The sequence below is a fragment of the Eptesicus fuscus genome, chromosome 9 (assembly GCF_027574615.1).
Source record: "Eptesicus fuscus isolate TK198812 chromosome 9, DD_ASM_mEF_20220401, whole genome shotgun sequence".
In the NCBI taxonomy this organism is placed as follows: domain Eukaryota; kingdom Metazoa; phylum Chordata; class Mammalia; order Chiroptera; family Vespertilionidae; genus Eptesicus; species Eptesicus fuscus.
The window spans coordinates 55,813,783-55,840,241 of NC_072481.1; the positions used below are offsets into that span (position 1 = coordinate 55,813,783).

Consider the following 26,459-nt stretch of genomic DNA (forward strand, 5'->3'; position numbering starts at 1 on the left):
ACATGGTCTAAAACGCTCAATTAATGTGGTCTCTTATCTCTATAGCTTTGTTTGGCCGCTATCATCCACCATGTTCCTTCCATCTACACTGACCTTTCTGTCCTATGAATATGCCAAGCCTTTCCCATTTCAGGGGCTACTGACCAAATTTAGACTTCTCTCCTCCCAAATCTTCATATCATTTCAATCTCAGCTTAGATACTCTATTCTCATTATGTATTTTATATCCTACGGTGATTTATGAATCTGAAATCCCTATCATCTTCCACCACCACCCCCCTTAGATTACAAACTCTCTGAGGGCAGGGCTTCATTTACCCTGGTTCATCACTGTAACAATCAGTAATATAGCCTGGCATATAGTAGGTATTCAATTAATATTCATTGAGTGAATGAAATATTTTCATTTTTGCATGTACTTTCTTTAAGAGAAAATTACAAAATTTCTCTTAAATACTTACCTTTATCTTGCCATTAAAACTGCTGGAAATGAATCAGGCAATTATTAATTCTACCCTGTACGTGAGCTTCCCAAACATAAGGGAAAGATTAATTTGGCAAATGCAACTAGTTTGGCAGAAGATAACAAGAAGAAAATGTTCTGCTGCATATGTTCCAAATATATTAAAGTTCAAAACTGAATCATTGTGATTTTTCTTGAAAATTGGCTAGGTTTGTATTTTGAAAAGGTTCCAACTCCGCCACATTCAAAGATCAGATCTTCAGCTGTTACTGATTCATATTCACAAAATGATGAAAGTTATTCCTCTTAAAAAAGAAAATATATCTTATCTTTTTAATAATTTAAGATGATTAGCTTATATTAAGTTATTATTAATCATATATTTTTGTTAAAAGCCACTATTAAACAAGACTGAACTGACCTCCCAATCTCAGTATGAAAATAAAGAGTATTCCTTTAGGCCATGTTTTTGGTTTAAGATTCAATATTTACTCAATGTCAATATCATAAAGAAGTAATAATTTCAGCTTCAAATTATAAATTCAATCAATATTTTTCCTAAAATTTTTAAATCAATTTTTTAAATTACAGGTGATATATAACATTATATTAGTTTCAGGTTTTCCTACAGATGCTTTTGAATCTCAGTATAAGCACAATAACCCTATGTTAACATAATCAATACATCATTTAAAAATCATTATGTTTATGGATAGTAAATGAAAAACTGGACAGGAAACAGACTGGATTTGAAAGGTTTAGAAGTCTAACCACAGACTCTGTTCAGAGTTTCTAAAATGTTCAATCAAAACTGTTTTCAAAGAAGAAAAAAATTCTCACTTGGTCCAAGTGTTAAATTGTTTGTATGATACTTACATATATACATGAAAGTAAACTCCTTAGGTTTATAGTTCTTATAAAATTATAAATAAATATAAAATTATAAATTAAACTAATAAAACTACCAAACTAATACTACTCTAAAAACATTAATTCCACTTGAAGGATGATGTTCTTTTGCTAAAACTAAACGACTACTGTTATATTGAACAGGAGAAAGAGATAACATCAGGCCTGGCTTTATAGTTCATATTTTTCTATATTTTGACATCCACACTACAATATAATTTGAAGACATGAGAAGTCTGTTCATAAAAAACATGTTGTACAAAATGCAATTCATAACTTCCAGACTGTTTACTTTTCAAGAGCATCAGCTCTTATATTTAACTATGCCTTGGCCAATAAACATTTTTTGAACACCACTTATCATGAGATCTATCCTGACTCCATAGTGTCTTTTTCACTTGCATATCAGCTTAGCATCACAGCAGTTATTTAAGTCTTCACTGAGTGGGTATAAAATCACTGCTGGAATTAAGACCAAGACAATCTACACTGAAGACATACTACTACACACCTATAAATAATAGGTAGTTGTATCTTATTAAAATTAAGACAAAATCCCTCAAATATATTGAATCGATACAAGAATATGATATTCTTACAGACTGGCAATCTTATACTATCAGGTGTGATGACTCAATTTTCACACTTTATTCAAGCCCCCACAAAAGCTACATCGCAAAACAAAGCATATGGTAATATAATATGGCCTTCTCTCAACACAAAACCAAAAGAAAAAGTGAGCACTGAAGTTATATGAAGTTCAAAGTGGGTTTGAATACAAACAATACATAGTGGTTATCTACATAGGTAGTTTTTACTTATTTTTTTAAATCATGCATTCCAGAAAAGAAAAGAATGTGAAGACAAACGTATATATATATATAAAAACGTGTGTATATATATATATATATATATATATATATGAACGTATATATGAAAAAAATCCGCATTATTAACTGGTACACATATATATCAGGTGTACCAGTTAATAATGTGGATTTTTTTCAATAGATGGAGTTACACATATGTTGATATATATACGATTTGATATGTATGCTATTTTGTTGTATTGACAGCAAGCTTCAAAACTTCATATGTCAAATTTTCTGAAGGTGTTACCATTATAGATATTTTTATGCTTAAAAATGTCAAATTTCATGCCAAAAAAAAAGAGCATTTGAGGGAAGTTTTAATTTATTACTTTATTTTGAAGAAAAGTGCTGCTCATATACTTCAGGAAGCTTATGGTGAACATGCTCCCATCTCAAGATACTTGTGAACGCTGGTTTAAATGCTTTAAAAGTGATGATTTCGATGTGAAAGACAAAGAACGTCCAGGTCAACCAAAAAAGTTTGAAGACCAATAATTACAAGCATTATTGGATAAAGATGCGTGTCAAACTCAAAAACAACTTGCAGAAAGATTAAATATTGCTCACCAAACAATTTCTGATCCTTTACAAGCAATGGGAAAGATTTTAAAGGAAGGAAAATGAGTGCCATATCAACTGAAAGACAAATGGAAAACCAAAAAGTCATCGATAAAGTGTTGCTTCAATGGCACGAAAGAAAGTCTTTTTTGCATCGAATTGTGACTGGTAATGAAAAGTGGATTTATTTTGAGAATCCCAAATGCACAAAATCATGGGTTAATCCAGGTCAACCATCAACATCGACTGCAAGGCCAAATCGCTTCAGAAAGAAGACAATGCTCTGTGTTTAGTGGGATCAAGAAGGTGTGGTGTATTTTGAGCTTCTAAAACCAGGTGAAACCATTAATACTGATCGCTACCGACAACAAATAATCAATTTGAACCATGCTTTGATCTTGAAAAGACCAGAATGTGCCCGAAGACATGGCAAAGTAATTTTTCTTCATGATGATGCACCATCACACACTTCAAAACCAGTTAAAGACACATTAAAAGATCTTGCCTGGGAAGTATTAATCCACCCGCTGTATTCACCAGACCTTGCTCCTTCAGGTTACCACTTGTTCCGATCGATCGATGGCACACACACTTTCTGAGCAACACTTCAAAATGTACAAAGAAGTGGAAAATTGGGTCTCTGAATGGTTTGCCCCAAAACAAGAAAAGTTCTATTGGGACAGTATCCACAAATTACCCGAAAGATGGGGGAAATGTGTAGCTAGCAATGGATATTATTTTGAATAAAGCACTTTTGATGTTTCTCTTGAAATTATTGTGTTTCTTTGATTACAAAATTCACATTATTAACTGGGTGTACCAGGAAATCTATGGATCAACCCATGATTTTTGCATTTGGGATTTTCAAATTGAATCCACTTTTCATCACCAGTCACAATTTGATGCAAAAAAGACTTTCTTTCGTGCCATTGAAGCAACACTTTATCGATGACTTTTTGGTTTTCCATTTGTCTTTCGTTCAGTTGATATGGCACCCATTTTCCTTCCTTTAAAATCTTTCCCATTGCTTGTAAAGGATCAGAAATTGTTTGGTGAGCAATATTTAATCTTTCTGCAAGTTGTTTTTGAGTTTGACATGCATCTTTATCCAATAATGCTTGTAATTATTGGTCTTCAAACTTTTTTGGTTGACCTGGACGTTCTTAGTCTTTCACATCGAAATCATCACTTTTAAAGCATTTAAACCAGCATTCACAAGTATCTTGAAATGTAGCATGTTCACCATAAGCTTCCTGAAGTATATGACAACTTTCAGCAGCACTTTTCTTCAAAATAAAGTAATGAATTAAAACTTCCCTCAAATGCCCTTTTTTTGGCACAAAACTCGACATTTTTAAGCATAAAAATAACTATAATAGTAACACCTTCAGAAAATTTGACATATGAAGTTTTGAAGCTTGCTGTCACTACAACAAAATAGCATACATATCAAATCGCATATATATCAACATATGTGTAACTCCATCTATTGAAAAAAATCTGATTAACTGGTACGCCTGGTGTATATATACTAGAGGCCCAGTGCACGAAATTCGTGCATGGGTAGGGTCCCTAGGCCTGGCCGGTGATCAGGGCCGATTGGGACCTTCCTTCCCCTGGCTGCCGGCCGGGGCCTTCCTTCATTTCGTGCTGGCCCCTGATGGTCAGCACACATCATAGCGAGCGGTCGAACTCCTGGTCGGTCAAACTCCCAAGGGGACAATCTGCATATTAGCATTTTATTATATAGGATGTGTGTTTGTGTGTAAGTGTGTAAGTCTTAAATATTTGCTACTTTAAATATATATAATAAATATTAGTGAAGCATAGTTTCTTTCCTTTACACATAAAAAAGGAAGTTCTAATATTTTCTTCCCTCACCACTCTTGGATATAATCTAGATAGAATACTCTGATCATGTTTATATAGATTTTAAAGATTATAAAAATGAAAGTTTAAAAGTTATCAAAAAAGAAACGTGTGGGAGAAAAAATGGTCTAAAATAAATACTTTCTATGTGGGATATAATGATCAACGTAATTTGATGAACAAGAATAGATCCAGAGACAAATGGTGACGGGGGGAGGTTAGAGAGCAACCAAAGGACTTGCATGCATGCATATTAGCATAACCAATGGACATAGACACTGGGGCAGTGGGGGCTTCCCCGGAGTGGGAATGGCTTGCGGGGGTGCGGGAGGGGGGGGTTAAGTGGGGAAAAAGGAGACATATGTAAAACTTTAGACAATAAATAAATTTTAAAAAAATTAAAATAAAATAAATACTTTCCCTTTATCACGTTTGTCAAACATTGAAGGAACAGGTAAGCCCTGCATCAGGACTGCTAGGACTCTTTCACACATCCCTGAAATTTTTCCTTGGCCCAATCAAAAACCAGTAACCAGTGGTATACGTGTGTGTGTGTGTGTGTGTGTGTGTGTGTGTGTGTGTGTGTGTATATGTGTGTGTATATATACACATATATATATGTATGTATATATACATGTGTGTGTATATACATACATTTTATATAGATGAATAACATTTTACTAGCATAAACCATTAGAGTGTGAAATTTCAGAAATGATAACTTTTCAATTATGATACCCTGATATTACCTTAATAAAAAATTTTCACTGAATGAAATTTAAATAAAGTACTATTGGTCAAATGTTTCTAAATTGTTCACTTAAAACTGCTAAATGTAGCATGGTTTTAGAATGTTTGTACATTCTAAAACCATGCTACTAATCAGGTAGTACTACCATAGAGCGTTTTTAGCTACCAGAGGTAGGATCACCAGGCTTATCTTCAATAAAATCATCATTCCAATCTAGAACAGTAACTGATTAAAGCAGCAGACTGAGGATCAAAGGGATCTTTGATGCTCTCTTAAATCTCAGGGTTCCTACTCAAAGGTGTCACTTTTTTTTCCTGACATAAATTATTCAGGAATACTCTGTATATTATTGCTTCTTCAGGAATTTAATGACTGTTGGACCAAGCAAATGCAACAAATTTTGTTATATCATCATTAGCTTGATGGCAGAGTAATTCACTTTTAGGCTTTCCTTTCTCCTCTTCCATGTGTTGAGGAACCTCCAAGTTAATAAATCTCACCACTATGCACTATGAAGAAAATCATAACAATTCTAGAAGCAGCAAGTGCTAGACAACTAAGATTTTATGAATTACATTCAACTTGCCAAATGTCAAATGGCATTACTAGATTATATGATGCCAGGTATTTTGAACTGATTTTATTAGAAATAAAATTTAAAAAACTGCATTGCAGAGACAGGAAGTCAATAGCAGCATACATATTACATGAAGGTACAACTGGCTAGCTAAAGGCTCATGTATTCAAAGTCACATGTGTTTTCGTGTAATACAATGATAACTAACATGTACTGAGTACTTGATATATTTTAAGCACTGCATTAATAAAATAAGCACATGACAAGCGTTATATCATACATTATTTCCAAGATATAGTACTTATGCTTTAAACTTCATTACAAATACTTAAATTTTAAATAAACAAATCATTTAATTTTATAGCTATAGATTTTAAGTCCATTTTTACCTTTAAAAAACTGAAAAGTCTTCCCAAAATCCTTTTTTAATTACAATAAATCTGACTAAGAATGCTTGAGGAATTGAATTAATTATTTTTCAAAACCTAATTCCAGCCTGGTGCCTCTGTCAAAACCTGCACTACCTCCACCCTGCAACTGACCACTGTGGACCCCCTGCCTTGTGGCCACAACCACTGTACCTATGTCACTGCCTCCTTGGTACCCACTGTATGATTAAGCTGAAATTTTCCATTAGTAAACATATTCCCTTTTTGTCATCACACATTTATGGAGTTTCTGAAGGACAATGAAGATTACTGCCAAGCACAGCATAACCTTTACAAGAACAAGAGAAATGTAAAAATTCATTACTATCTCACCAGGAAGCCACATAAGAGCAGTTAACCTGTACACAAAAGTGTTGGATGGAAATATGCACAACATTTTCCAGTTCTGACCTAGATGGATTAAGCCTCAGTGCACTTCCTTATTATATAATTATTGAGCAATAGAAATTATACTAGAGGCCCAGTGCACAAAATTCGTGCATGGGGGGGGGCCTCCCCTCAGGCCAGCTTGCACCGTCTAGGGGGATGTCCGACTGCCGGTTTAGGCCCGATCCCAGGGATCGGGCCTAAACCAGCAGACATCCCTCTCACAATCATGGACCACTGGCTCCTAATCGCTCACCTGCCTGCCTGCCTGGTCACCCCTAACTGCCCCCCTGCCAGCCTGATCGCCCCTCACTGTCTCTGCATGCCAGCCTGATCGCCCTTAACTGCCCCCACCTCCCCGCTGGCCTGGTTGCCCCTAACTGCCTCCCGCTGCCGGCCAGGTCGCCCCCAACTGCTCCCTCCCTGCCGACCTGGTCGCTCCTAAATGCCCCCCACCCCGCCAGCCTAGTCACCCCTCACTGTCCCTCCTGCCAGCCTAATTGCCCCTAACTTTCCCCCATGCTCAATCTCCAATAGGGGGCTTGTAGGAGGCAGCCAATCAATATTTCTCTCTCATTGATTTCTCTATCTCTCCATCCCTCTCCCTTCCTCTCTCTAAAAAATCAATAAAAATACTTTTAAAAAAAAAAAAGTGGGTTTCTGCTAGTAACTGAGCAGATGTCTAATATTTATATGCTTCTTGAGCAGTGTAACTCAATATTTGGATACTTGACAATTTATTATGTAATTGATCAAATGGTGCTGTGTTCTAATGTTAGTTATCTATACAATCTTGTAATGTATGGTTATAGTTCTGTGGGAGAAATAAATTGTCAGTGTTCACAAGTTTATAGAAACCTAGTGCAAGAGTTAAACATCTAGCCCTGGCCAGCATGGCTCAGTTGGTTGGAGCATGGTCCTGAACATCAAAAGGTGGTGAGTAAGAATCCCAGTCAGGGCACATACCTACCTAGGTTGCAGGTTTGATCCTCAGTCAAAGCACATGCAAAGGCAACTGATCAATGTTTCTCTTTCACATCGATGTGTGTGTGTGTGTGTGTGTGTGTGTGTGTGTGTGTGTGTCTCTTCCTCCTCCCTCCTCTCTCTAAGATCAATAAAATAAAAAGTTTAAACATCTAAATAACTAATGAAATGCAAAAAAGACAATATCTATGAAACTACTTTCTTAACTAAGTATAATCTACTAAACAACAATCTTTATCAGTGTACAAAATTAACATTTGAATATCTGATTATCTATTTTTATTAAATGTAACATTATAGATAGAATTATATAAAGTTAGATTTTATTTGCCTAGAATAAACCCTAAAATATAGTTGTAGAATAATCTTCTAATAAGATCTTATTTGGGGACAAGGCAAGATGGTGGCTAGCAGGACAAAGGTGAGGTAGAAGGTGTGAGTGAGGGGGTGAAAGGGGAGTGCGTGAATGTGTGGTGTGTGGGGTGTGTGTGTGTGTGTGTGTGTGTGTGTGTGTGTGTGAAACAGTTAGATCCTGTAGGAGTATCAGGGGCTGGCAGACCAGGCTCTCCTGGACGGGTGGGCACTCCCCAGGCCGCGGGGCTCAGGCATGGAGCCCACACCATCTTGGAACCCATTATCAACACCACCCAGACTGGCCTTGGACACTGCCTGGGACCCTGCAGCCACACTAGACAAAGTGGTGCTGCCTCGCCCACAGACCTGCTGACCCCAGGACATCCACCTCCAAGGGCGCACAGCTCCCACAGCAGAAACTCAGACTTCTCCCTCCCCGGCTGCTGACCCCCAGACACCGTGGTGACACCACTCCAGCACGTGGGCTCTCCCCCCCCCCCCCGCGCCCACAATCCTGCCACCCAGGGATTGGTTAGGTACATGCATGCCCAGTGACGGCTCACAGAGCTCCTGGGTGCCTCTGTGAGCCGTCACTGGGCACGCATGTACCTAACCAAGGGTGCACGGTCCCACAACAGGAACTGGGACTTCCCCCACCCCAGCTGTTGACCTCCAAACACCTTGTCGCCAAGGCAGGCAGCTCCTGGGTGCCTCTGTGAGCCGCCGCTGGGCACACATATCCAAACAAAGGCACACGGCTCCCTAAGCAGAGGGACTTCCTCCTCCCAGCTGCATGCTCCTGGACACCTAGGTGAGTTACTGAGGACTTGCTTCCCCGGAAAAGGTCATGCTGTTTCAGCCACAGACTCCGAAATTTCCATATCCCCAGCTGCTGGCTCCTGGACCCCCTCGTGATTCGCAGAGGGAAATCACTCTGGCCAGAGTTCTACTGTCTCAACTGCAGACTACAGGACAGCTGCCTCACACCGTCAGGAGCTCCAGGACTCTCGTAGTGAGTTGCAGAGTGACACTACCCCAGCAAGAGTGACACAACACCGGTCAAAGTCACAATACCTGAGCCTCAGGCCCCAAGACCCCTTTCTCCCAGGCCATGGACTCCGGCATCTCACAGTGAGCACATACCAGTGAGACCTCAGGCAACCCTTTCCACAAGAGCCAGAACCATGTCACATCCACAACAGCTTGCACAACGAGGCCAGGGATAAGGCACATTGCCAGACAATCCATGACAAGATTTCATCCACAAATGAGAAACTAACATTCAAGAATCAACTACATCAGGAGAACCCAAATACTTCAAGTATGGGCTCCACTAGATCACCAAGCTCAGGACTGCACGACTGGGTCCCAAAGATCACCAACTACATAGCACCACCCCAAAAAAAAAACCTGGGTAGCAAAGAAGTTGCATCTAAGGCATAGAAACAATTAAAACATTATAGCAAAAAAGGGGGGACAAAAAAGCAATCCCAAAAGGAAAGAAAAGGAGTTAAAAGAAATGGAGGCAAGTAATTTGTCAGAAAAAGAATTCAGAGTAATGGGTATAAGGATACTCAAATGTCTGGATGACAAATACACACAACTCAATGAGAATTATAAGGAGCTGAATGAGAATGTCACCAACATGAAAAGGAGTCAAGAGGAAATGAAGAATGACATAGCTGCAATAAAGAACACAATGGAAGGCTTCAACAGTAGACTAGAAGAGGCTGAGGACCACATCAGCAAGTTAGAAGACAAGGTAGAAAAAAACACACAAGCAGAGCACCAACTGGAAAAAAACAACTTAAAAAGCAGGAGGAGAGCCTAAGGCTGTGCTGCGGCACAGAAGGGGCCTCTGGGGCAGCGAGCTCATGTCCCGCTGCAGACCATCAAAAGCAGGGGAGCTGGGTGCCTGTCCGCTCAGGCACCAGGCCCTTCTGAAAGGCCTGGTGCACCAGCAGACAGGCACCCAGCTCCCCCGCGATCGAAAGCGAAAGTGTGGGAGCTGGGTGCCTGGTGCACCAGCGGACAGGCACCCAGCTCCCCCATGATCGAAAGCGAAAGCGTGTAGGGGACCCTACACGTGCATGATTTAATCATGCACTGGGCCTCTAGTAAATAATAATACAAGAATAAACTCTGTGTTTTTCATACTCACAACTATAAACCTACTTTTGCCCACCCTGGACAGGAAGCATTAGGCATTCCTCACAACAATCTACACAGCAACACATACAACTGTCCAGGATTCTTTCAAGTCTAAGAGGCTGTAGCTGATAGAATGGCATAAGTGTATGTATGTGTGTTTGTGATCCTCCCAAACTGTTTTCTTTGATCCTTCATGTGACAACCCAGGTATGAGGGAATGAGATTTACATCCACTTTGGCTTAGAATCCTCATGCCCCACTGAAGTTAATACCTTATGCAATAACTCCATAGACACAGTTTTCACGGTCCTTAAAAGGAACAAGCCTATTTACAAGAATCATCACATTCAGAGACACCCAAAGGTAGGGCTTTCTCCTCAGTTATCTAATCTATAGGGAACATTTTTTCCATAAGTAATGTTGCTTACCTCTATAACATGCCCAAGGGATCAGAGTTACAAAGTGAACAAAAGTCAAATTCTTTTGTAAAAGCAAAGAGTGTTGTTAACCCTTTACCCACATCTTATTCTAGTCTGGCTCTCTTAATTGCAAGGAATCACTAAAACTAGTTCAAACAAGGAGAATGAATATTGCAATGGTACACAATTTTACAGAAAGTCGAGAATAAGGCTTTAGCAGATGATAGAACTCAAAAATAGTTTTAGATATGTCAACATTAAAAATTTGTGGAATGTTACAGATCCCAGTGTTTTATCATTAACATGACTCATGCAAGCATCTGCTCTTTCTCCTTTTCCTACTAATAGGCATACTGTTCCTATCTAGTCTGTACTCCCAACCAGACTGATGAACCAAGTAGATTCATCCCATGCAGGTATTGTTTCCCCATCTTACAGACAAGGGCACTAAAGCTAAGAGAGAGTCAATAATTTGTCCAAGATTTTTTTAAAAGCAAGCACTATCTTTCTCAGGTTTACTAAAAGCCTCATGATATAGCAGGAAGTAAAACATGTAAGTACGAACCACAGGCACAGCAAAGAATTGCCTCATGTCACAGTGGGGAGAACTCTGAGTGATGATCCCCCTAGTGACTGTCCTGGATTCCTCTGATCTGGATGGTTTCTCACTCTCTAGGCTCAGAGTAAGGAGCAGCAAGCAGGCAGGAGGTAAGGAGCGAAGGGTCCCAGACTGCAAGAGGGAGGTCCGACTGCCCACTTAGGCCCAATCTCCGGGGATCAGGCCTAAGCCGGCAGTCGGACATCCCCCTAGGGGTCCTGGACTGCAAGGACTACAAGGAGAAAGAAAATTAATACCTGGGTGCATTAAAGAAAAACTACAAACAAACAAAAAAAAAAAGACAGAGAACATTTTAAAAGTAGTCAAAAGAAAACTGGCAGGTGGACATCCCCCGAGGGGTCCTGGACAGCGAGAGGGCACAGGCTGAGAATTTCGTGCACTGGGCCTCTAGTAGTTTATAAAATCAACTATAGAACACATTTAGCTCAGTACAATTTGAGAAACAGGATTTTTAGAGAATATAAATTTGCAGTATTTATAAATATTTCCTCTCTAGCCGAGACCAACCAGATTCCACTTAGCTAGGGGGTCTTAAGCATACTATTCATCCATTCATTCATTTAACTGTACACAATATACCAAAGAATGCACTGTGAGGAATACAAACATAGTATCAGAAGCAGCCTGGAAGAAGTAAGATCAATACATACAAAAAGATGCCATGGTACAAGTATAAATAAAATATTATTTATGCAAGAAGAACCAAGAAAGTTTTAGAAAATGCATAGATTTAATTTGGGCATAGAAAAACTAGAAAGTAGAGATGACAGAAAGACTGGTGGAAGGACCAATATAAGGCAATGACAGGGACCAATTCATGGACTTAGAAGAAGAAATACCTGGATTGAAATTAAATAATCAGAAATTAAATTATTAGAATATCATATTTGGAAGCAGATTGCAAAAACCTTGCACGTCACCATAAGGGATTTGAACTCTATTTTGCATACACTAGAGTTGATGAATAAGGATATATGAAGAATGAGATGTTTAAATTAGAAATATTAATCTCACATAATGACTAAAATATAGAGTAAGAAAAAATAGTTCAGAAAGCTACTGGATTTAATTATAGAAACAGTTTATCAGACAGGGATCATTATAAATACTCATATCCACCCAACCTGTAGTACAGGTAAATAAATCTTTTTTAAAAAGAAAAAAAAGAAGAGACAGATCTCACCTACCATAATACTCAAAGTTTATTCCCCAAAGTAATCATGAAATGGGAACTATGATTCTATATTCCCTCAGTCAATCTCAATTCCTATGTGCTTCTCACAGCTTGAGCATCACAAGTCTAGTATTAAAGATATGTATATTTTTCATATAACATGTCCCCTAGGCCTAAGTAAACCACTTCATCAAGTACTCCACCAAAGAAGGAAAAACTGGCTGTGTTACATCTGATGAAAGACAATATTATGCTGTATTTTATGGGCTATTTAAGAAATTTTCGAGGGGATTAAAAATGGTGGCAGAGTAAGTGGATGCTACATAGACATGCTCCCAGGAACAAACTGGAATTACAACTAAAATACAGAAAAAATTCCTGAACACTCAACGGAGAACTCGAAGGAGAGAACCCTGATACCTGAAGAGTGAAAGTGGAGACTGCATAGAAACTGGTAGGAGTGGCGGAGGCACAAAAGGGCTGGCCGGGCGCCCACAGACAGCAACTGAAGACCCAGAGAGATATCTCAGCTGTGGGAGGTTGCCACTGAGAACTCTGGGATCTAATCCCCAAGCTGGGGTCCCCAGCAGAGAGCACCAAAACTGAGGACAGTACCCACATAACATCTGGCTGTGAAAAGCAGCTGAAAATTCAGGCACCTTCTTAAAGGGCCAATGCACAAAATTCCCTGTGGAGCCACCCACCTTGTGCTCTGGCAGAGAAAGGGTGAAGTGGACTGGAGCTGTGAGAGCAGAAGCCAGGATTAGGGACTCAGAAGATAGAGCTCAGAAGGCAGACACCCCAAGTTTCCTGGGCTGAGTCATTCCCTCATGCAGCAGAGGACATCTTTCCCCCATAGACATCTGCTTTGCCTGGGGGGAAGACAGTTGACATACCCTATTGGAAAACACCTTGCCCTGAGGCCACTTAAGAGATTAAAAATAACAATTAGCCTCCAGGCAGAGCAACTGCCCCACCTTGTTGAAAAAAACTTGCCACACCAGAGGATGATTGCCTGGGGGGCAATTCAAGTCAGAATCCTATCAGTCTGTAGGCAGAGGTGGTCTTTGCCTGATCTAATTAGTCAGAAACAGCCTTTAACACTGTCCTACAGTAGAGATTGAGAAGTGTAGAGGATCTACCTAATACATAGTCACTAACCCAAACAGCCAAAATGAGGAGACAAAAAAACAACCCCCAAATGAAAGAAACTTTCAAAAATAATTTTGGCTCAATTTTTGCTTCACATACTAACTTTAAAACTAATCCCAACTTAATAATGCCTTATCACTTCCTCATCTTAAGCATATTAAACATATTGAAGGTAATGAAATAGGAATTTATTCCAAAATAATTATTTGAGGGCTAAAAATTTCCTAAAAATAGTAAAATGTTTCAGGGAAGTTCAAATTAAGCAAATAATAACAAAAATCTTGGCGAAAGCATGGCACAAAGTGCAAGATACCTGCCCTCCACGAAAATTAGGCATCTATACTAATAAAAGGGTAATATGCTAATTAGACCAGGAGACCTTCCCGACATCCTTCTGGACAAAGCCACAGCGGCTGCCGCTGCCCAGGGCCTGCCCAAGGCTCAGGGAAGCCAGGAACGGTGGCTGTGAGCTCAGGCAAGCCAGGAATGGCAACTGCCCAATCACCCAGGGCTGGCCCAAAGCTCAGGCAAGCCACCAATGGCAGCTGCCTAGCGGCCTGAGGCTCAGTTAGGGGGCGATCAGGCTGGCAGGGGAGCAGTTCGGGGGCAATCAGGCCAGCAGGGGAGCCGTTAGGGGCATCAGGCTGGCAGGCAGAGGCGGTTAGGGGTGATCAGACAGGCAGGTAGGCAAGTGGTTAGGAGCCAGCAGTCCTAGACTGTGAGAGGGATGTCCGACCCCGAGGGTCCCAGATTGGAGAGGGTGCAGGCCAGGCTGAGGGACACCCCTCTGTGCACGAATTTCATGCACCGGGCCCCTAGTAAAACAATAACAGGCTGGAGGGCAGTTATGAAGATCTTATGAGCATGTGTTTTTATTTTTGTTCATAACCACTGAAATCCCTTTTTCCTGAGTCAATATTTTTAAACAGTATTATAAAATTATAGCAACCTATTTATTAAAATGTCTTTTATATAGGATTAACACTTGCTAAAAAGTAGACTAACACAATTTCTTCAATAAAAGTGTTTTTACTTTTAAAGTGTAAACTTGTGCTTGCTTTGCCTAACTGATAAAATATTTCCTAGTCTTGTGTTTATTTATCCAACTAGTAGCCCGGTGCACGAAATTCGTGCACATTGAAAGGGAATTAATTAGATGAAATATTTTAATATTGCTATTTGCCCTTTCTCTATAATAAAAATGTGAGAGATAAAAGGAAATGAGTACAATGTATATGAAAATAATACATAAATTTATTAATAAGTAAACAATAACAAACTGATATAACAATAACAAACTGATATAACAATAACAAACTCGTAATATAAAAACAACATTGATACAAATAATGATTGATAAAGTGATTAAACTTATTCTAATATCTTCCTGTATACCACATTAAGAGTAAAAACACTTTCAGAGTGCTTGACTAATTTCCCTTGAGATAAAGTATTTACAGCTTTAACTTTAACGTAACATGCTCTTTGAACTCAAGAGAAAGCAACAGCCGTAACTGGTTTGGCTCAGTGGATAGAGCGTCGCCCTGTGGACTGAAAGATTCCAGATTCGATTCAGGTCAAGGGCATGTACCTTGGTTGCGGGCACATCCCCCGTAGGAGGTGTGCAGGAGGCAGCTGATCGATATTTCTCTCTCATCGATGTTCCTAACTATCTATCCCTCTCCCTTCTTCTCTGTAAAAAAAAATCAATAAAATATTTTTTAAAAATAATTTTAAAAAAAGTGAGAGAGAAAGCAACATATAACTGACCATGTCCAAAAATGGGTTCAGGTAGGAATATTCCTACTCTGTCTAGAGTTTGTCCTTGTGATTTATTAATAGTCATCACAAATGCTGGCATAACAGGAAAATATCTTCGAATTAATTTAAATGGGTGGCCAGTGTCAAATGGTGACAAATCAATTCTTGGAATCAGAACAATCTCTCCCTCTGCAGATCCTGTTAATATTTCAGCTTTGATAATATTAGGTTGCAATCTTTTGATAATAAATCTGGTACCATTACAAAGACCCCATTTACTATTAAGATTTCTCAATAGCATGATGATTGCACCCACTTTCAATTTTAATTTATGACACGGCATTCCAGAAGGAGTAATACTATTAAGAAATTCAATAGGAAAATTTTCCTTTTCAGCATCTGTTGAGTCAATGGAATCATCACTCAAATAGGCATGAAAATCTCCATCAAGTATATCCAAAATTTCTTCATTTAATTTTTGAACGTGCTCATTTTTTGAACAAAGAATTGCATGTTTAGATATATTTCCAAAGATGGCTTAAATAATAGATCCATTAAAAATCATTTCATGGGGAATTTCAATAATATCCATTCCTAAATGAAAATTGCTATCAAGTTTGCCATCTCCAAGTTTTACTAACCATTCACTATAAGCAGAATCCTCTGATCTCATATTTGTTTTAAGAGACAACTGTCTGAAACATCCCCAAACACTACAGTACTTTAAAACTTATTTGTACTATGGCCAATCGTATAGCATGGCAACACAAAAATTCCCTCTGAAAAGAACTTTCCCACCAAATGCAACATTCAAATTAGCGCCAGCGAGAGCTTTATATGTATGGCACATGTGCGAGTCAAAGCTTATTTTTATATTTCCAGTGCGTCATATGTACCAGTTGGTCAGACGGATGGACAAATGTCGGTCACTTAGCCTTTTATCTATACAGATTATAAGTCATGATTTTAACTTTTTAAAAAATTATCCTTTAATACCTCCAAAGCACAATGAGTAAGAATCTGAAGGTTTATGTGGCTTCTATTTGGTTTCTAGGACAAAGTTCTTTCCTTTACCCACCACTCACTTCTCTCCTTTTACTCTTGAATGTTAATTCCAACATAATTTTTGTAACGCCTCTTGAAAAGAATCCCACCAAGTTTTTGATAGTCCACATGATAAAACTTACAGAAAAATACAGCATGAGACTTTCATTCTCTCACTAAGTTCTTCATATAACTGTAATTCCTCAGCCTCTAAAGAATGAAAAAGGAAAATAAAAGTGCCTTCTCTCATTCCAAGGCCTTTCTCAGTCAGGCAACCACAAAAAGAAAGAATGAGCCTACAATTCATGCCACGTAATCTCTATCAGGCATAATTCAAATCAAATCCCATCAGGCAAAGTCTGGGATAATTAAAATGTGTAAGAGAACAGTGGTGACCTGGGGGAGAACTTATGAAACCTTGTCTCCTGCTTTTTCTGACTATTCTTTTCGTTATGCTAGACTCCAAGTCCCTATAGGGGACCTGGTCAGATGGCTGTGGGTGCTAACCCATGCCGTCTGCCCTGGTCCGTGATCCGTGATCGTGGACCTGGTCAGATGGCTGTGGGTGCTAACCCACGCCACCTGGATCCGTGATCGGGGACCTGGGCAGCCTGCTGCAGTCATTAACCCACGCTGCCTGCCCTGGTCCATGATCCCTGATAGGGTCTTTGAGTCAGCTGCTGCTGGCGGGAACTGACTCGAAGCCCTTATCCCGGACCTGGTCAGGTGGCTGCCTGCACTAACCCACTCCGCCTGTCCTGCCCTGAGATCGGTGATCACGGACCTGGGCAGCCGGCTGTGGACTTTAACCCACGCTGCCTGCCCTGGTCCATGATCCCTGATAGGGGCTTTGAGTCAGCTGCCACTGGCGATGGCTGACTTGAAGCCCTTATCCGGGACCTGGTCAGGCGGCTGCGGGCGCTAACCCACACCGCCTGCCCTTGTCCAAGATCCGTGATGGCAGACCTGGGCAGGCGGCTGCGGGCGCTAACCCACGCTGCCTTCCCTGGTCTGTGATCCCTGATCGTGGACCTGGGCAGGTGGCTGCAGGCCTTAACCCACACCGCCTGCCCTGGTCCATGATCAGTGATGGCGGACCTAGGCAGCCAGCTGCAGGCCTTAACCCACGCCGCCTGCCCTGGTCCATGATCCCTGATAGGGGCTTCGAGTCAGCCTCTGTCAGCAGCAGCTGAATGGAAGCCCTTATCCAGGACCTGGTCAGGCGGCTGCAGGCACTAACCCATGCCAACTGCCCTGGTCCGAGATCGGTGATGGCGGACCTGGGCAGGCAGCTGCCCTTTCGGCCCCGGTGGGCAGGCGGCTGCGGGCGTTAACCCGCGCCGCCTGCCCAGGTCCGAGATCGGTGATGGCGGACCTGGGCAGGCGGCTGCCCTTTCGGCCCCGGTCCAGCGATCGGTGATCGTGGACCTGGGCAGGCGGCTGCGGGCGTTAACCCGCGCCGCCTGCCCAGGTCCGCGATCGGTGATGGCGGACCTGGGCAGGAGGCTGCCCTTTCGGCCCCGGTCCAGCGATCGGTGATCGTGGACCTGGGCAGGCGGCTGCGGGCGTTAACCCGCGCCGCCTGCCCAGGTCCGCGATCGGTGATGGCGGACCTGGGCAGGAGGCTGCCCTTTCGGCCCCGGTCCAGCGATCGGTGATCGTGGACCTGGGCAGGCGGCTGCGGGCGTTAACCCGCGCCGCCTGCCCAGGTCCGCGATCGGTGATGGCAGACCTGGGCAGGCGGCTGCCCTTTCGGCCCCGGTCCAGCGATCGGTGATCGTGGACCTGGGCAGGAGGCTGCGGGCGTTAACCCGCGCCGGCAGGCGGCTGCCCTTTCGGCCCCGGTCCAGCGATCGGTGATCATGGACCTGGGCAGCGGCTGCGGCTGCGGGCGTTAACCCGCGCCGCCTGCCCAGGTCCGATTGCAGATCGGTGATTGGTGATCGTTGACCTGGGCAGATCCGTGATTGTGGACCAGGGCAGCCGGCTGCGGGATTAACCGCCTGCCCCAGTCCACCATCATGGCTTGGATCTCACAGGCATAGGTGCTGCCCTCTCCCCCCGCCATCTTTGCTGGTTTAACGTGTATATTTGCTTCTGATTGGCTGGTGGGCGTGGCTGGTGGGCGTGGCTGGTGGGCGTGGCTGGTGGGCGTGGCTGGTGGGTGTAGCGAAGGTGCGGTCAATTTGCATACTACTGTTTTATTAGATAAGATACTTACTGAGCTTACTATGTGACAGGCTCTGTGCTAGATGCTGGAAGTACAAAGTGAAATAAAATATAATCCTTGTTCCCTTCAAGGACTTTACAATCTAACTAGAGGCCTGGTGCATGAAATTCGTGCAGGGGTAGGGTCCCTGGGCCTAGCCGGCAATCAGGGCCAATCTGTGGGGTGACCAGTGGGGCGATTGGGGAGCCCCAGCTGGCACCCACCTTGGCCAGCCTGGTGCCGCCCGCTCGCCGGCCCCGCCCACCGCCACCACCGGTCACCTCCCTTCTGCGTTGAGCATCTGCCCCTTGGTGGTCAGTGCATATCATAGCGACTGGTTGTTCCACTGGTCATTCCGCCGTTCGGTCGATTTATATATTAGGCTTTTATATAACCCTATATAATAAAAGCCTAATATGCTAAGTGTCCCATCGTCCGGGTGTCCATTCAACCAATCAAAGCATAATATGCTAATGATATGCTAAGGCCACTCAACCGCTTGCTATGACATGCACTGACCACAAGGGGGCAGGCGCTCCGACTGGTAGGTTAGCTTGCTGCTGGGGTCCGGCCAATCGGGTCTGAGCGAGACGGGCCGGACACGCCCTGGAGCTCATCTGCGGCACCTCCCCAGGTGGCCAACCTCCCATGTCACTCCCCGGCCCCGATCATGCACTGGTGGGGTCCCTTGGCCTGGCTTGCACCCTCTCGCAATCCAGGACCCCTCGGGGGATGTCGGAGAACCAGTTTCGGCCCAGCCAAGGAACCCCAGTGGTGAACAAATTCGTGCACCCGGCCTCTAGTATAGGATAAGGGAAACATACTAAATTAGTATAATCATGTTATAATCAAAGTTTACACAGGATACCATAGAAGCAAAAAAGGGAATAAGGAACTGCTAACAATGCCATATAATTTTTCTTGCCCCACCAACCCCCATGGATCACTAACAAGGGCACTTCATCTATGCTGACAATATCACATCCTTCCAAGGGCTCTAAATTAAGAGCTAGAGACTAAGAAGCTGGGACAGCAAAGGTTGGATTTTGGAAGCAGGCAGCAGTACCAACATTAAGTTTCCAAAGGCAATGGTAGTAGCTATGCAGTAGCTGAGTCTAGACTTCAGCAATTCACAGCTGCATTGTTGTCACTGGACTGGTTTTATGTCATTGTTTTTAGAAATGTCTTCTCTGCTACCTAGTCTTCTCTGTTTCTGATTATTTATATCTACAGCCTTCCCATCAATTTGGGAAGCATACTAATCAATATGCTCTCCATAAATTTCTTTTCTACTTCAACCAGTCAGAATTGTCTTCTGTTGTCTGCAATCAAAACCCCACACTGAAGCATTTAATGATTAAATAAATGACACTAAATAATTGTACTTTATCAAAATTTTTACCTTAGTATTGACTGATGTTTTATATAATTTGCCATTATGGTCTTAAGTAAGTTACACATGGTTGTATGTTCTAACAACAATTTTAAAAAAACTTAGTTTCCTTATCTTTTTTTAAAACAACACAAAAATGCAAATGTAATAACAATCATCTAAGAGTGATTTTCACTGAAGTTCAAAGTTACTCTTTATTATGAATTCTTACCTGTCAGGAATCCCTAGTCTCTTCACACTTCTATACACAGAAAGTGTATTTGCAACATGTCGATAATTAAACCAGAATCGGGATGTGCACACCTAAAGTATTAAAACCAATATGTTATTTTTATGAATCAAAATAAGCCACAAAGGTACAGAATTATTTCTCTGTAGGTAGGATATAGAGATGCCTAAAGAACGAGTATATCATAACTCAGGCTTAGAAACAGCAAAGCACATAAAGAATTGTCAATAAAACCAGTCTCTCTCGAGAGAGAGGTATTTTATAACTAGCATTAAATAAAAAGGCCACTCAGCTTAAGAGAAAAAAAATCTTTGGGGAATTCAATCAAATAGTGACCCAACTTAGTTACCCTCAATTTCTGTGACTCTAGAAAGTTCCTGTTTCTAAAAGATTCAATTCTTTAAAATCAAAGAGAGTGTGCATAATACCGTCACAGAATTGGGTTATATAATATTCCTTTTACTCTAGATTTCTTCCTAATTTTAGTTGTGAAAATTATAAAATAGACATAACATACAAAACAGTTTTATATGTAAGTAATGTGTTTGCTATAAAGCTGTTAAACTGAACAGAAAACTAGAAACAATGCAAACTAGTTTTACACTTAAAAACTCCTTGTAGAATGCTTTGCAAGTTCTAAAGTGACACAAAATGGCATTTTTAAAAAAAGATTCCTAAAAATGATATCAAAAGAACTAGAAAAATCTAATGCCATATCTCAAAAGTCAGCCCTCTTGAGAATCCATTCCAAAAGAGGTAACAGAGATTGGGGTCAAGTATTAATATACCTACCCATTAAGCACCCTCCTACTTCCTACCACATGCCTCTGCTAATAGTGTAAGTACAACAGTTTTGAGAATAGCATAAATGTTCTTGCCCTGCCAACAGAGAGGAACTACAAGTTTTTTTATTAAAATAAATGTTCAACTTAGAATCCAATAAGAAAAAAACTAAAATTTTTTACTACATAAAAAAGTAAAACTTCATATGTGAAAAATAGCATAAAATCCTAACTTAAATGAAAAACTTGAAACAATCATAACACAATAACCCGATTTTGAAAAATAGGCAAAGGATGAGAGCAAGCATTTCATAACAAGAGTATTAAAAATGGACAATAAAACTCTCAAAGATGCTCAACTTCTATCATAATTTAAAAAGCACAAATCAAAGTGATAGGTATCCAAAAGTCTGGCAAGTCATAGACTTGGCAAAAGTGCAGGGAAATGAATACTCATATTCTACTGATGGAAACATAAACTAAAATAAATCTTCTAAAAGGGTAATATGCAATATACATCAAGTTTGAAAATGTACTTATCTTTTGATTTAGCTCCTATCAGTATGCAAAAATATGTACTCAAGGATTTTCACTATAACACTACCTGTATTAGCCAAAACCAAAAAGCTAGAAACAAAATCACCACCCATCAGTAGCAAAGAATCTACAGGTTCCCTAACTTGAGCAGAAATAGTATAATGTATGTCTGAACCAATCTGTAATATGATACAATAAATTTTATTTTCAAAATTTTGATTCACACAAAATTTCTCAGACACATATCTAAGTGAATAGCATGGTATACCTTCATAGAATTTACTTACCAAAACAGCCCAGTTGTTTGTGTGGCCACTTCTAAAGAACTGCTCTGCTTGTTCCTAGCAGTCAAATAATAGCAAAAAGATTAGAAGAAAGCCACATTTCCCAGAGTAAAGACTGGTAAAGGACAGTCAAGATTCATGGAGTTTTTACAGTTATAATAACAATAAGTCATCATTATGTAAGTTTATAAAGATGCTAGTTTTTGACCTTAGGAAGGACCAATAGAGTTTTATTTTTCTGTTAGGGGGCATTATTTTAGGGAGGGACTGTTTTGTTTTTATCCCAGTTATCTCTTCCTTATATGCTTCTAGTTTTCCATTCAGTCTTCCAATTATGAATGACTTATTTCATATCTTGATTCTAAACATAACAATTAATAACCTTCCTGTTGAAATTTCATTCAATATTCATTCGTACTCTGCGCTGGGTGCTTCCAATTACTTCATTTGAACTTACCAATATATTTGATTGAGCACATTCTCTGGCATGCTGTCATGTATCACTTCACTAATCTGTTAAAGTGAATCTGAATTGTATTTGCTGGCAAGAAACATTAAAAACCTCAGCATCCAGATACCTAATGAACATGATTTTTATTATATATTAAAAGAACAATGAATATAAACCATAATGACCTCATATCTACTCCGAAGCAGTATTACTAGACCAGTCAAACTGCCTGGATCCAAATCTGGGTCCTATTACTTATTACTTGTATAAACTTAGGAAAGCTATTTAACTTCTCTGCATCTCCATTTCCCCATCCATAAAATGATGTTACCTGACTCACAGAATATAGGAATGGTGACTGGAACCTAAATTGTATAACTTATGTTAGTTGTTTTAATTTTCAACTGGCAAGAAAATTTCAGGGGGAATTAAATTTTTTTTAAAATCACTCAAATGTGTGTGTGCATACACAGACATACACACACACATATTTATTTTTAACCATTCTCAACAGCTATCTATATGCTTTAAAAAAGCAATGTGCTATAGTGCATAAGGCACTGGTTTAGGGATTTGAAGATCTGAGTTTTAGCCCAGGTCCTATCCCTCACCTGCAAGACTGGGGTAAGTCATTCAGCTCTTAAGACTTAATTTTCCTCAAGCAGAAAATGAGAGCTGAATGTCCTTTCCAGTTCCAAAATTCTTGGATCATTAGGACTTTAGGGGGAAAGTTGAGATAGCAAAACTCTTTTGTGCTTTTTTAGACAATATAGGCACTGCAAAGTTACTCATTCATTCTACATATAATTAGTGGAGCACCCGTTATGTGCCAGATACCATGTAATGTAAAGTGATGTAAAAATCATTGATACCTTAATCAATAAAGTAATTAAAATAAATAAATAAAAATAATCTATGAGATTATATAAATACAAAAAATAAAATAAAAAATAAAAAAATCATTGAAGAGCATGCTGCTTTCTCTCAAGAATCCGAGTTCAATACGGAAGACAAGCTGCACATTACACTACAATGTAATTCATTCATTCATTCATTCATTCACTCAGCACTTCATTGGGCACCATGTGCCAGTCACTGTCCTGAGTGCTCAGAATACAATGTTGGGCAAAAACAATCAGAGTACTTGCCTCCAAAGAGGTTACTATCCAATGTGCTAGACATACTAAGCAGATGACAACCTATAAATTCTATCAAGGTAATCGCTTCTCGGCCTTTTGGCTAAGATCAAGTGTAAATTCTATCAAGGTAAGATACACAGTATCATGACAAAGTATAAGAGGGGGAAATGACCTAATCTGGGGGGTATGGTGTGGAGAGGTTTAGGGAAGGTTTCCCTAGAGAAGTGACATTTGGGTTAGGATCCAAAAGATGAAAAGAGGAAAGATAGTTCCAGACAAAGGAAATATGGGCCCTAATGGCAGGTGGGGCTTAAAGGTGTTGAGAAACTAAAAAAAGATGAGCATAACTAAAAGTTTGAGAGAGAGAGAGAGAGAGAGAGAGAGAGAGAGAGAGAGAACTGGGGATGCGGGTAGGGGCCAAAGTATGCAGGGCTTTGTTTATGGGGTCTTAATAGAGATTTTGTCCTTTATCCTTAGAGCAATATTAAGGTGTACATGGGCCATATGATCAGATTTGCATTTTTAAAAGTTATTCTGGCTGTAGCTTGGAGAACAGACTGAAGGTAAGAAAGAGAATGACTTGATGTGGACTAGTTAGGGAGCCATTGCACTCCAAGTGAAAAATGATGGAATAATAGATAAAACAAAGCATACATGAGTTATAATCGATAAATGCTATACAAGCTTAATGTACAAATTTCAATGGTAATATCAAAGAAAAGGGGTAGGGAAAGATTCTACAGAGGTTATGCTTTTACTGCATCTTACTAAAGGGACAGAAGAAACAGAAGGTATAAAACATGGTAATGTGAAAAAGCACAACAATCAAAAGAAAAAAAAAGAGTAATGGCATCCAAAATGAAGTGTACAACATAATCCAGTAGAATAAAGGAGGAAAATAGAACTCATATTCATATTACCTCAAAAATATGTGTTATAAATGTTGAATATATAAATTAGCAGTAGTTCATGAAGAGAGAGAGAGAGAGAGAGAGGAGAGAGAGAGAGAGAGAGAGAGAGAAAGTGCATGCTCAATATCCTTTTAAAGTTTGGAGCCCACTGATCTAAATTCAATGTACTGAGGTGGTGGGCAGAATAGGTTCCAATATGAAAGCTGGAAAAGTAGACAGAGGCCAGAGCATGCTATTAACTTTATTCTGCATGCACTGGAAAAGATTCAGTCAGAGGAATAACCTGATCAGGTTTACATTTTATGAAGACTAATCTAGCAACTAAGTGAGGGGAGTTTGGAAGCCTGGGGAAAACAAGATAAAGTAACTGCAGTCATTGCACTAGTCTAGCTAGGAAATTACCAGGCCTGCATTAAGCCAGTGGAAATAAACAGGTAAAAGCAATTTTAAAAGTTCAGCACACAGAACTTAGTTTTGATTAAAAGGTGGGATAAAGAGAGGTGTTTATTTGTTTTAAAGCCCCAGGCTTCCAGCCTAGGAGCAATCCCTTAGGAAATGGGGCAGACAGAAGACACTACTTTGGACACAGACTACACGGGCCCCTTAACTAGCCTGATAGGCAGGCCTGAACATGATGCTAGAGATCTAGACTGAAGAACTGGGTGTGGTGTTTCTTATCAGAGTGCAGGGGACAGTGAAAGCTTTATGAGGCCAGAACGTCCTGCGAGTCAAAACCAAAACACCGCACCCATCCGACTCCCATCCCAGCGGCGCGCTGTAGTTTAACAGCTGGAAAGGGCTGCGCTCTGTGCTGGCCTTGGAGCTGCAGGGCATGCACACTGGGCGCAAAGGATCGGATCCTCGCCCCTCTCCCGGAATTTGATTCTTTTAATTCGTCGTTTTAGAAGGCTGAAACAGACTGCGAGTGTCCCTTCCCGTGCCCTGGGACACCCTCCCCACATCCCAGGCAGCCCAGTAAGAGGCGAAAGGACTCCCAAGAGGCTTCCCTCGGCTTCTGTGTATCGGACATCGGCTGGGCGCTCACGGCCCCGACAACGCTGTCCTCCCAGGGCCCGGTCGCTCGGAGGGCCTGACTCCTACCTCGATCTGACTAGTGGCCAAGCTGCCGAAGGACAAGAGCAGCAACCCTGCCAGGACAGCCACACCCCGGCTAAAACAGTAGGTGACAGCCATGTTTGCCGGCTTCAGCCTCCGGCACCTGGAGGGGGCGGGGCGAGTGCCGTAAAGCAGCGCGGCGGGCTTGCGTGTTTTTGCGACACCAGCCTCCGCTCCCGGGGGCCGGATTTGTCGCCTGTCCCCAGATCTGGAGTTTCCCAGGATTTCTGGGTGAAGATAGAGGGAATCGAACCTTTATCTTTATTGCATTTTCAATTTGGACATTGTAAAATAGGTGTACAAGTTTGAAATACAAGTCTGAAAGGTGAGGAAGACAAACCTGTGATCCCACAAGCTCTCAGAAGCTAATTCCTTTTTTTTGCGTAGTGCTGCCAATTCTTTGAATATACGAAGCCGGATGTGGTGGGAAGAGCAAGCATGTTAGCCCAAAAAGATGATTGATTGGATCATTTGCAAATAGAAAGATAGGTGGGTGCTGCAACACGTTTGAGGTCTATTACTTATTGAAAGTATGAACATGTAGAAATTAGTTACGTTTTTGTTTCTTCAGTAATTGTGGAGCTAAATAATCTAAAAGACAGTCTGGGGACATAATAAGATCGTGTATATTTGTTCAATGATGTTAATTATATGCATTCAATTTTAAATTCTATTTTTCAAATAGCACGACATAAACATGTGTTTATGCTGTCTCGACCTGTAAGAATTTTTATAGTTTATTTGAGCCAAATTGATGACAATTGCCAGGAGGCAAAATCTCAACGGATTGAGAAATGCTCCAGAGAATGGCAGTTTTGCACCTTATTTTATACATTAGAATCAGAGAAGAACTAAGAGGGTTACATGAAATCTACTGGTGATAGATTAGGGAGGCAGGAGAAAGCAAATCCGGAACATTTCTGGGATTGGATTAAA

At 40.8% G+C, this 26,459-nt stretch overlaps 1 protein-coding gene across 1 annotated transcript in view; it reads right to left on the bottom strand.

Moving 5' to 3' along the window:
* PIGK (phosphatidylinositol glycan anchor biosynthesis class K) overlaps positions 1 to 25,632 on the bottom strand; it is a 102,835-nt gene extending 77,203 nt beyond the window's left edge. The window contains exons 1-3 of the mRNA XM_008139446.3: positions 25,509 to 25,632; positions 21,910 to 21,963; positions 20,286 to 20,377 (exon numbers count right to left, since the gene is read on the bottom strand). Of these exons, the coding sequence (XP_008137668.2) occupies positions 20,286 to 20,377; positions 21,910 to 21,963; positions 25,509 to 25,601 (239 nt within the window). The 5' untranslated portion in view covers positions 25,602 to 25,632. The remainder of the gene's footprint in view (positions 1 to 20,285; positions 20,378 to 21,909; positions 21,964 to 25,508) is intronic.
* Positions 25,633 to 26,459: the final 827 nt, after the last annotated feature.